General features: G+C 40.9%; 2 protein-coding genes across 2 annotated transcripts; one reads left to right on the top strand and one right to left on the bottom strand.

Annotated features, from left to right (window-relative positions):
- The first annotated feature begins 5,589 nt into the window (after nucleotides 1-5,589).
- Nucleotides 5,590-8,541, top strand: cfap144 (cilia and flagella associated protein 144). Its single transcript, XM_069153117.1, has 4 exons — nucleotides 5,590-5,990; nucleotides 6,195-6,251; nucleotides 6,450-6,553; nucleotides 7,510-8,541. The coding sequence occupies exons 1-4, from the start codon at nucleotides 5,870-5,872 to the stop codon at nucleotides 7,609-7,611; spliced, it is 384 nt and encodes a 127-aa protein (XP_069009218.1). The 5' UTR covers nucleotides 5,590-5,869; the 3' UTR covers nucleotides 7,612-8,541.
- On the bottom strand, nucleotides 7,620-11,446 carry ebna1bp2 (EBNA1 binding protein 2). Its single transcript, XM_069153116.1, has 9 exons — nucleotides 11,247-11,446; nucleotides 10,362-10,445; nucleotides 10,041-10,207; nucleotides 9,793-9,916; nucleotides 9,376-9,465; nucleotides 9,157-9,232; nucleotides 8,853-8,943; nucleotides 8,562-8,724; nucleotides 7,620-8,452 (listed from the first exon to the last, which is right to left on the bottom strand). The coding sequence occupies exons 1-9, from the start codon at nucleotides 11,340-11,342 to the stop codon at nucleotides 8,405-8,407; spliced, it is 939 nt and encodes a 312-aa protein (XP_069009217.1). The 5' UTR covers nucleotides 11,343-11,446; the 3' UTR covers nucleotides 7,620-8,404.
- Nucleotides 11,447-11,838: the final 392 nt, after the last annotated feature.

Below are 11,838 nucleotides of genomic sequence, written 5' to 3'. Positions count from 1 at the left end.
AGTGGTGACACAGAGCTGCCATCTGATGGGAGGATAGCTTTCCCACAACCACGATGTCTCCAGCGAGCCCCAGACACCTACAGCACTATCAAAACAAACTGCAGAGCCCAGGTGTGTGTGTGTGTGTGTGTGTGTGTGTGTGTGTGTGTGTGTGTGTGTGTGTGTGTGTTTATGAACACGAGATCCGCTATCACCTGTTGTTTCCAGAGCGAGGTGGATGTGAGCGTGCTTCTGCGTGAAGGTACCCTGCTTCTCCAAACACCGACGAGCTGTTGAAAAGACAAGAGAATAAAAAAAAAAATAAAAAAATCCATAATCAGATTAGTAAACAACCACTACTGGGGTTAAAAAAAGAAAAAAGAAAGATAAATGATCATTTCAGTGCGCGGGGAGACAAAGGGATGGGTGGGATTTTTTTTTGATTTTTTTATCTGCTGTTAGATTAGTGTTCTGGTTGACTGGCAGCCACAGACAGAGCAGGCACGGGGGGCTAAAGCCAAACCACAAAACCACTTTCTCACGGTCTTCACCAGACCTCATTGTGCTCCCAGACAAATTCCTCCGATCTTTACTGTCAGCTGAGAAGTTTTGAATTTAAATTTTATTAAAGTGCAAAAAAAAAAACCAATTAGTTTCTTAAATTAGATTTACTTTTAATGTAAACCAAACATGCTTTGTGCTCATCTTAATTTTAGAGCGCCACCACAGTCCATCGTTTGCTTATCATTGGCTAAAGTGCTGCATTTTCAATAAAAGCGGCTCTTTAATATTCTATTCCAGGCTGAATTTGAGCAACAGAAAAATCAATTTACATTTTTATTAAGTGGTGCTTGATTGAAAATGGTATGACTTCCTTTGATTCTCAGTCACAGACATTATGCAAAGGTCAGCAGCTACAACAATGGGGGGGGAGGGGGGAAACAAACGAGAGAGGGCTTTCATTAAGGTTAAAAACCTTCGCAAACATTTCCCTTTCTTAGAAAAAATATCAGCGGCTTTCATTAGCCGTCACACATTTGTGAAAGAGGATTAGATGCCGTGTGGTGGGAAAGAGTGTGCACCTCTCATTTGTTTTATGTTCGAGCGATGGTGGAGAAAATGGCTGAATAATACATGACATGGTGTTTTAATTAGCAGGCGATGGAGGGCACTTGGTAATTAAAACAGAGTCTTGTTAGGAAAGGTCAGAGGCAGGTGCTGGGGCATAGACTCAGCTTGAAAGGAAGCAAGTGATCTGCAGGGTGAATGCCTCGACACTTCAGCGAAATGTACTTGTCATTCTGCGTCCATTCCTTCTCGTCTCTTCGTAGAGTCCGAACGCGAGATCATTCCTGCATCATTTGTTCAAATTAAGATAAAGATTTCTTTCATGAAAGGAGGTTTTGATAGTGCGATCAAAGGGTGTTCATCAAAACTAACCCTCAATGCAATTACCGTTGCTCTTTGAATAGGCTTCCAGCTTGATGTTGTTCAGACCTACCGTCTTCTCGTTTTCTCGAAATTGTCCCGTTACCTGAGCAGCGTGCGCAGAGTCGTTCATGAGAGGTACGAAATGTGCACCTGCTGCATTCAAACTCAGCTACTAAAATGATGTTATTGCGTTTGCGTTCCCTGAAGCATATTGTGAAAAAAGGCAGAATTTCAGCAATAATAAAAAGTCTCCTTATTCCTTGATAACGTTATAATAATTGCAGTATGAGATATCAGAGTGTTTCAGCATGAAGCCTTTGTCGGAGGATAACTTTGGTTTTCTTTTCTAAAGATCACCAAATCTCAAAAATTTGCAAAAAAAGTTGGCACACTGCCAAATCTGTGAGGATTTATGCTAAATTCAAAAACAGTTTCTAAAGAGTCGTCTTTTATAGCGGGTTACTGAGATGATCAAGACAATGACAGGATTGACAATTAAAAGAGATGCAAAATCTTGAATTTTAACAATGGATAAGTTGCATGTTGAGTAATGGTGCGTAATTTTTGAGAAATGACGTGAAGCCACACTCTTTGGCTCTGTGACTGGAATCACTCCCTTTATCTTCCTAATCGATATTTACTGTCCACACGTACATTTTATGCAAGCGTCTGAATTCTGATTTGAAATTTCAAGCCGGTATCACACCCAGGCGTGTAAAACACCCGGCAGGCCAACTGGAGAATATTGTGGCGGTGTCGCATGTCGCCTCGCCCAGGTATGAAGAGCAGGGCGTCTTAGGTTTGAGCAACAAAACCAGCGAGGTTAAGTTTAGAAAACAGATCATGTTTTGGTTGAACACTAATCTAATCTAATATGTTAGATATGTTAAGAAATCCATCTGTGAGTTTTGTCTAACCTATCCCCTGGTGAACTGACAGGAGTATTACACGCTTCAGTGTGATACCAGGCTGGAAATTTATAGTCTCAAATATTCCCACGATGGAGCCAAAAACGTGATTTTCAGATGCAGTGTACACTAATCTTAATCACACAATGCAACGGGTCATATTTGAAACATGGAAAAGTTAAAGTTGTGTTGCAGTACCCGTACTAATGAAAAAATGACTCTTGTTTAAATGTGCACGTGGATGTAAATAGTACAAAATATACAAGAACGGTGAAGAGAGAAACAAAAAAAATAAAATAATAATAAAGTAAATATAAAATTTTACGTGAATATCAACATCCAAAGGCTGTTAAACAGGCTGTTTTCAAAGCCGTGCATTTATTCATGTTTAAGATATTGTGTTGACGTGGCAGGCTGACAGTGACAGGACAAGTAAAATGGCATGTCATTTAATCACACCCTCAAATCCTTACATTATAAAGCTTTCATCACACTTCACCTCCTTTTCTCCAATCATTTATATTTCTTCTGAGCCAAACTAAAAAAAAAACTAAAACGAAAGGCTATTACCTTCCTTCCAACACCCAAGGGATAATAGAGACTAGATCCTACTTTTTTTTTTTTTTTTTTTTTAACACACATTACTTCACGTGTGCAGGTTTTAACTGAGGCTTAAATCGTATATATATATATATATATATACATATATATGTGTTAGACCGTGTCATATTTGATCAACTCGCACACACCATCTGCAGTTCCTTCCTCGGCAAGCAGAGTTTGAACAAACTCACCAAAGCGGCCTTTGACTGTTCTCCGCCCGCGGAGCTCAGAAGCTGCCGTGACGGTAACGCGGTCCGACACCGTGACAGCAGCCGGGGAACAAAGCTCGACACCACGACCCCTCCCCATCCTCCCGTTAATACATATTGCTCACTCTCCCTCGCACACGTACACACAAACACCACAGGGGACTCGTCAGCCACCCACACGGAGAACCTCTGCCCGGCCCTTCCAGTCTTTTTTTTTCCCAGAGTTATTACCCGTTTCCATTATATCTCTCACACGGGGCCAATAAAGCATGAATCGGGTTATGAGACGGGAACCGAGAGCCGAACGTCTCGACCTTTATTAAGCCGTCTGTTAATGTGGAGAAGCATGCGCGCACGTACGCGCAAAACTTCAATCGACCAAAAGGCAAGAAACGGGAGAGCACGAAGACACGGCGACTGTTTCTGAGGAGAACAGATGGGGGACAGTGTGAAGGCTGGAAGAGGAGGAGGAGGAAGAGGAGGAGGAGGGAGGGAGGGAGGGAGGGAAAACAAATGAAAGGGAAATGAAATAAGATATCCTTATCTGAGGAGACAAGTGGTAAGGAGCCGGGGACAGTCGCTGTCAGCCTCGGATGTACATCAGAGCATCCGAAGCAACCAACCCGACCGTATTTGACCAAATGTGAAAGTTGGGTTGTTTCTGCGTGAGTCGTGACGTCACAGAGAGCAGGGTGAAGTCAAGTGTGGTCCGAGACGATGTGAACAAGTGCCACTCCGCTTCGTTTACGCACGGCGCACTGTCGCGGGGGTCGCTCGTCTTCTGGGTGGTTTGTGTTACTTTCTTAAAATTGTTAAAAGTCTCCAGTTAGCGTGAAAGCGTTCACCCGTTAAACCTTCACACACACACAATGGTTGTTTTTTTTGCGCAGTCAAAGACTTTGGGCGAGCTCAGTGAAAGCGCGTTAACGTGCGTGTCTTTAAAGCAGATAGTTCTTGGTGAGTGAACAGAGGACAAAAACAACAAAACAAAAAAACAAAAACAAAAAAATGCCTGAGCTGTTGCCCTGAGAGAATCCATGTAAACAAAACCAAAAAAACTAAAATCACACTGTGCGCAGAGTGGCTGCATTTTCACAGTCTGGACAAAATTCATTCATCCAGTGCTCCTCCACTACATTTTTTTGATGTGTGCCTTTGCTCCTGGCAAAACATTTCCACCACGGTGGTGCTTTGAAGGAAGTACTCTGTGTAAATTGGGATGAACAAATGACTTCTGGTGCGAAGCTCTGACAGAATAAAGATTTAACAGTGCATGGGGGGGCTGCATGCGTTTTTTTTTTTTTTTTGTGGATGGTAAGTATATTTGTAACTTTCTTTCATTGAGTTTTAGTATCTTAATAATGGCAATTAACCCACACTTCTTCTTTTTTTTTTTTTGATGCCCTTGGGTGTCCATTCAGCGGCTAATCTGTGGCATTCCTAATGAGAAAATGAACAATATAGTCCCACGAATCCCAAAGCAGTGAAAGTTTGAACACAAACGCTGCATCATTTCTAGATCTATCACTAAAGTTATTTGTCTAAACAAGAAAATCCACAGATTTAAAAAAAAAAAAAAAAAAATGGAATGTTTGATGTGAGGTAAAGATTAATCACTTTGAGGAGGATTTTTTTTTTTTTTATTATTTTTTTTTTTAGGTTTTTAACAGTCTCTGAGGGAAACATACTGCATCACCAATATGTTCTCAGTACTTGACTAGATGAGCCATTCAAATATAAAATGAAAAGACTCTTGGCTCATTTATCTCCTGATCAAAGAGCGATCTTATTTTAATCATCGAGTTTTGTAAGAGAGTTGCAAATATTTTCATTGAGTGGAAGTTTTTTTATGTTGCTAGCTTTTGAGGATGTTATTTAAACTGGCTTTGATTTGCAATTGCACAATGGATAGCATCTTTAGAATACCATATACTATAAAATAAAATAAAAAATCAGACAGTATTCAGTCTAAAACCAGACAGAAACTACACGTCCCTTTTATTACATTTACAGTGATCTTCATGCATGGCTGGATCAACCTTCTGGGCTCCTACTCAACATCATTATACATGGCAGTTTCCATTATTTGCCCCGCCACCCAGGAACCAAGAACTGAAATGATTAGTTTATTGATCAGCCAGACTGAACAGAGAATTAACAGGCAAGATTATAACAAATTATTTATGACCGTAAATTTTTTTTTTAATGCAGTTACTAAAAATGTATACGTGTACTTGTTTCTGTGTTTTCGATCTATTCTATGAGCAAAAATTTTCATTTTGGGGGTTTTTGACTGTCTGTCAAGCAACACAAGTCATTTTTTTAAATCTTTTGCACTTATTTTCTGACACTAATACATAATTCACTGAACAAATCAGTGCTGCTCCAAAGTAATAACACCACTTTAACTGCGGTTTTGTTTGTGTTAATTAATTTACACGCATTTTTTTTTTTTTTTTTAAATGAAAGGGATTAAATAAAACACAACAAATAGAAGCTACCGTAATAAATGTATGATCTCAAATCAGATTTGGACAGAAACAAAGCAAAGAGCCACAGGACCTAATCTAAGCACGTGGCGCCATCGCGCGTTCAAGTTCCGCTACCGCAGCTGGAGGCGGTATTTATTGTCGCTAGGCAACACGAATACAAATCAAACACGAAGTCCTGTTCGCTCCTGAAGGCGTCTCGGTATCTGCGATCATTGTTTTTGGGTCGTTTTTCTTTCTTTTTTTAAACATGGCAGGAAAGGGGGAACTGGATTATGTCCACCAAAACGCAATTCACGTCGAGACGGTTCGGAAAGAGGAAAGACTGCAGAAAGTCCACACGGAGTTCAGCATCAACCCATACAGGAAATGTAAGATGTCGATCTTCTTTGTGTACACAGAAAGGTGAAGTGGTTCAAACGCATGCAAAATAATGTTTTGGAGAAAAAAACAAAACAAAAAAAAAACAACCTGTAGAGACTAAGGTGTCCCTGAAAAGCAGAGCTGGTAATGTACCCGTTTTGTACAAGCTGTTTGTTTTCTCTCAATGTGTTTGTTGTTGTTGTTTTTTTTAGTGCACATCCTGACAGACAAACCCACGTCGAGAAAACCAGAAGTACTTGAGGATAACTGTAAGTTTCTCTTGAGATTATAGAAAGAAAATGTTTTGTTTCTGCTCCTTTTTCTTTCCCGTTAATGGAAAAAATAAAGAGTCAGAGAGAGTGATCGCACGACGTCGGCAGGCCTCTGTAAACCCAGTACAGGATGAAACATGTGTGTAACGGATTGTGACAATTATTAATTTAATTTAATTTAATTTTGCCCCCCAGCTGAGTTCATCAAGGCTTTCCACAAGGCTCGCGACGTACCCACCAAGAAATACTCGGCGCCGATCACCGAGAGCCAGGAGATAGGATGGATCTCAGCGCCACTGGTGAGGGGGGGGAAAAAACAACAACCTGCATACTCAGGATTATTCAGTCACCAATTTTAGGAGCTTTAACTAGACGGCCAGCATTCAAGCAAAAATATCTATTCCTGAACTGTGTTCAAATTACTTTTCATCTGAAACATACAGTGCGTCATCTTAATGTCCACAAAATGTCTCTTCCAGGAGCATGTGAGCTCCTTAAAAAAAGAAAAAAGACGAGAATATGAAGATGTTATAAAGTCACTTGAGTTAAAATATGAAGAACTGGCTTCAATTATTTATAATTTTGTCTAGTTTCTCCTAACGGAGAAAGGATTGATCGTTAATGCTCTTAACTAACTTCAAACCTAAAATATTTTCTTTGGCAAAGGACTGAACCTGTTGCATAGCAACACGTTTTTGGTAACACAAATATATATATTTATAAAAAAAAATAATAATAAAAAGTTTTGACTGGCTGAACCAAAACCGTTACTTTTAAGTACCACAAATGTATACGTCTAGGACATTTAATGTCTGTCATAAAGCTGTCATAAATGAGTTGTGTGGAGAATTGAAAGCCCGGGCGTCTCTGGGTGAAAACTAACCGCAGCCAGTTGATACCGTTTCAGCAAAGCCAATGACGCGACCTCCCCAAAATGACTTCAGGGCAAATTCCACAATCTCGGCTACTGTCATAATCCCACTGTAATTACAAAGCTGGTAGACCACACACAAACTGATTTAAAGAGAACTGTATACAAAGAGTGGGAATATTACAATGCTAAACATTAAAGCAATATTAGTGTTGCAGCTTGTAAACCCTGCAAGAGTCAACACTAATACTGCAGCATTGGAGTTAGTTGCTGTAGCATCCAGAGGTTTTAATACCTTCAAAACATTTCTATATTAACAGTTAAAGCCAAAGTAATACCTCTCCAAATCTAACCAGAATACCGTTTCCATTTCTTTCCCTCCAGATCCCATCAAACCGCCACGACCGCCGGTTGAATTTCTTCCGTTTCGGCACCGATGTCACCAGACACAAAGAGATCGCCCTTCGCCATCATAATAAGATATGAGAAGCAGGAAGGGAAAGCAGCATATTAAATGCGCGTGTTTATCGTACAAACGTACAGTTTTGTGTCAGCACAGAAGTTGCCTCTTTTTACATTTCCGTCACAGCAAAGTAAGAAAAACACTTTCAGGGGAAACATTTGCGCAGGTCTACGCAAAGCACACCGGCCCGTCACATACTAATCATATTAATGAGTGGGGAAAGGGCAAAACTGACAGCCGCTCAATATTATAAAATGGCATGTCACATGGGGGAGAATCAATGAGTCAAGGAGCTGCGTTAGACAAAATAAAACAAAAGACACCGAAGGACACACACCGTGTCGATGAGACAGACAGCAGGGAGGTTTGTGTAGATACGGAGTCACACGAGGTGGCATTTAAACCACCGTAACAAAAGGCTTTAGAGACAATAATGGCCAGACAATAAAAACGTATCCGTTGCAATTAGTTTAACTCTCTTTTCACCAGCCTGCAGGTAATTGCATGAAGTAAAACAGCTTTTATATGTTGGTTCACTCGTCTTTTCTTATTCAGCGAGGTCCTTCGAACTTTGCAAATATGGCAGGTCGTGTCTCCCCGCGTGGCTCGAAGAGGGTTCATATCGTCCTCCATGTCAATCCAGACACGTTCCATACAAGGAATAATGTAAAACAACAACAACAACAACAACAACAACAGAAGAGCCCACTTCATGTCTCTTGAGGTGTGGTGGGGACAGACTGGGCAGCAGGTGCGTCAAATCCTGCCTGAAAAGCAGCGTCCGAGTCCAGTCCGTTGATCAGCTGCTCAGGTTTTTTACGAGCGTCCCTTCATCTTCCTGCGCACAGACTTGCCGGGACGTTGCTGAAAACCACACAAAATTCGGCGTTTCTTACAAACTTTGTACTTGCCTTTGACCGATTTTCTACATTTAATAAAGCTTGTCGAGTGTTTTTACGTGTATGCGACTCACATTTTGTTTTCCTCCTTTGCCTTTCTTGCCTCCTTTGCCGTGAGCCACTTTGGACCGAAAACTGGAAACATCGTTGAAGCTGTCCTTGGTGTTCCACTTCTTTCCACTCTTTTTGCCTCCGAAGCCAAACTTCTGGTCCTTGTATTTTCTCTTCGCGTTGGGGCTGTCAAAATATTATTGAAATTGGAGGGGTTTGTTTTGTAAAAATGCCACGCGTGTCAAGAGGGAAGAAAACGCTGAGCTGGAAGATTTACGACGGCAGTGTGCACGGCTGAAAAGTGAACGCCTCACCCCTTCTTGTTCGACGCTTTCTTCGGGCCCTCGGACGAATCTTTAGCCGTCTTCTTGTCTCCGTCCAAGAAGTCCAGTTTGTCGGTCATTCCTGAAAGTTCAGATGTTGAGAAAATTTGAATTTTTTTTGGGGGGGGGGGGGGGGGTCGGGACAAACAAACACAAAGTTAATCTTTGTGCATGTTAATAATTCACTGGAAGTTACACAGACTAAGTTTTTTTTTCCCAGCAAAAATAAATGCTACGTATGCATTTTTCACTTTTATGTGGTGAGAAAATAAAAAAAGTTCCACCCTTCACTCACCTTTCTGGTATTTCTTCACAGCAGACATCATCGCCTTCTTCTCCTTCTGTCTCTTCTGGATCACTTCTACTTGGACCTGGCAAACATCCAAAATTCATGTTCACTCCTCATTTGTTAAATCGGTTCATTTGGGCCTTTTATTGGGGGGGGGGGGGGGGGGGGGGGGGGGGGGTTTAAGACTTTTAAGGGTGATAGAAACTTCTGAAAACAGAAACCGACCTTTTTGCCAAACTTCCTCTGCTCACGCAGTTTCTTGGCTTTCTCAGACTTCTCCAGATCCATCTGCTTCGAGAGCAACTTTTTCCTGATCTGAACGACACGGGAAGAAAGAAAGCAAAAAACAAAAAATCATTTTTGCTCGTTCCAATACTTTGGATTGAAGCCCGACACGTGGAATTAAACGTGAATACAATCTGGGCGAAGAGTAAAAGAACGGGAACGAAGACTCGGTGTCCGCATGATCCAAAACATCGTTCACAATAATGTTCGAATGCGTCTGCTGAAGTATATAATGTCACGTAACAGATACGACCGAGTTATGAAATGAATTTTAAGCCTACAACTCGTTTTTTTTTTTTTGTTTTTTTTAAATCGAACCACATTCTGTCATCTGGTTAAGAGGTTCGGCTCGTGTACCTTCTGCATGTGCTGATCCGTCTTCGCCATCTCTGCAAAGTAATCGTCAGGCCTCTTCGTGGCGATGTCGTGCTTGTTGAGGAGGGGCAGCGCCTGCAGGACCGTCGCCTGAGCTTGACGGTAGCTGTCGGTCAACAGAGAACATAAAGCGCTTAGGGGAGACATTCTCCGTAGCGGTGTTACGACGTTTTACAAACTTAAGAATACTTTTTTTTTTTTTTAACACCCCCCAAGATACGCTCACTTACAAGAACATCTCCCTCTGGAAATCATCGTCCGCGTCGACCTCGCCGTTGGCCGGAGCTTTCCCGTCAACTTTAGGGAGAACGTCTTCAGCCGGCGGATTGGTCAGGTCCAGCCTCTCCACCCAGGGGAGGTCTTTACGCAAGTCAGCCAGGCACTGCTTCATACCCTCCTGCACGACAACACACAAAAAACAGTTCAGAAAATCATCTTCAAGAGTGTGAAAACAAAACAAATGTGAAGAAAGAAAAAAAGAAGGTCATCAATAATAGAAGTAAACAGAATCTGGTGAAGCATTTTAATGATCATCACTTTCAGTCACTCACCACATTGTTGACAAACGTTTTGGGTTTGTCAACCAGAACATTCATCCCAGGTTTCAACAACCCTTTGGCGAAGGCTTCCTGAAGCTGGACACCACAAAAAAAAAAAGAAAAAAGTGGTTAGATTCATTCATTTTCATGTTTTGTTTTTTTTTGTCGAGAAAAGAAACACACATATCGTCAAGTCTGCAAATGCATCTACAATTTGTTAAAGCAAAGCCACACAGGAAGCCTCTACTTTTATCTGCTTTCCTTCTCCGACTGTAAACACATTTGAATCTCCTTCATGCAACTTTACCAGAAGTACAGTGGGTACAGTGGGTATTCAGACCCCTTTACATTTTTCACTCTTTGTTTCATTGCAGCCATTTGCTAAAATCAAAAAAGTTCATTTTATGTCTCATTAATGTACACTCAGCACCCCATCTTGACAGAAAAAAAACAGAAATGTAGAAATTTATGCAAATTTCTACATTTGTTTTTTTTCTGTTCTTTTATTTGTTTAAAAAAACAAATGTAGAAATTTGTGCAAATTTCTACATTTGTTTTTTTCTGTTCTTTTATTTGTTTAAAAAAACAAATGTAGAAATTTGCACAAATTTCTACATTTGTTTTTTTCTGTCACCATGGGGTGCTGAGTGTCCATTAATGAGAAATAAAATGAACTTTTTTGATTTTAGCACATGGCCGCAATGAAACAAAAGAGTGAAAAATGTAAAGGGGTCTGAATACTTTCCGTACCCACTGTCCAAACTGACACGGTGGTGAAGAAGATTTGCAGATGGCCATTTTATGAACTTCATTTAAAAAGCCTTTTGGTCAAACAGGACCCCCTGATAACGTTAGCTGTGGTTAGCGCAGGCCTGCATGTTCCCGGAGCAAACTTACATCTCCGTCCGATAATTCACTGAGTTCCTCCTCCGACTCCTCGTCCAGCAGCACGTCCTCTTCTGCCGACTCCATAGTTCTGCTGTCGAGAACCATAAAACTGCGATATGTGATCAAACCTTAAAACGTGGTAGAAAGCGCTCCAGACTTGCTGCTGCTTAAATCTACCCCTCGTTTTAACCGAGCGGATATGACGCATTTGGATAGTCTGCAAGACGCAGGCCGTCGGTGGAAACAATAAGAAGAAAAGAGGTTCCTGCAAGGAAACAAATACACAAAACAAATTCTGATACAGGTATTTAGTCCGTTGGCGTTAAAAAATTTAGGTTAGGGTAGGTTAGGTAGTTACTTTATTAATCCACTAGGGGACTTTTTTTTGCTTCTGCAGCATACAGAAGCAATAAGATAATAACAGAAAAGCAATAAAATAGCAGTACAAATATTAAATATAAAATATAAAATGCACAGTATATTCAGTACAGTATATATCTATATATATTATATACAAACAACCAATAACAGACAACAGTGCGCAAAAACATGCACCTCAGGTCAGGTTACCTGGGGCCCCCTAGTGGCAGCCTGCTGCAGC

Source organism: Embiotoca jacksoni, unplaced genomic scaffold (genome assembly GCF_022577435.1).
Source record: "Embiotoca jacksoni isolate LCO1_2020_lvr unplaced genomic scaffold, fEmbJac1.0.p SCAF_19, whole genome shotgun sequence".
Lineage (NCBI taxonomy): Eukaryota > Metazoa > Chordata > Actinopteri > Embiotocidae > Embiotoca > Embiotoca jacksoni.
This window is presented reverse-complemented; position numbering and strand designations above follow the sequence as displayed.

Bases quoted from the DNA above. Each gene is read 5' to 3' on its own strand.
- ebna1bp2 (XM_069153116.1), bottom strand. From the start codon at position 11,342: ATGGTTCTCGACAGCAGAACTATGGAGTCGGCAGAAGAGGACGTGCTG. The intron at 10,446-11,246 runs GTAAGTTTGCTC...TGTGGTGTCCAG, and splicing joins GTGAATTATCGGACGGAGAT to CTTCAGGAAGCCTTCGCCAA. The intron at 9,466-9,792 runs GTACACGAGCCG...CGTGTCGTTCAG, and splicing joins CGGATCAGCACATGCAGAAG to ATCAGGAAAAAGTTGCTCTC.
- cfap144 (XM_069153117.1), top strand. From the start codon at position 5,870: ATGGCAGGAAAGGGGGAACTGGATTATGTCCACCAAAACGCAATTCAC. The intron at 6,252-6,449 runs GTAAGTTTCTCT...TTTGCCCCCCAG, and splicing joins AGAAGTACTTGAGGATAACT to CTGAGTTCATCAAGGCTTTC. The intron at 6,554-7,509 runs GTGAGGGGGGGG...CTTTCCCTCCAG, and splicing joins GATGGATCTCAGCGCCACTG to ATCCCATCAAACCGCCACGA.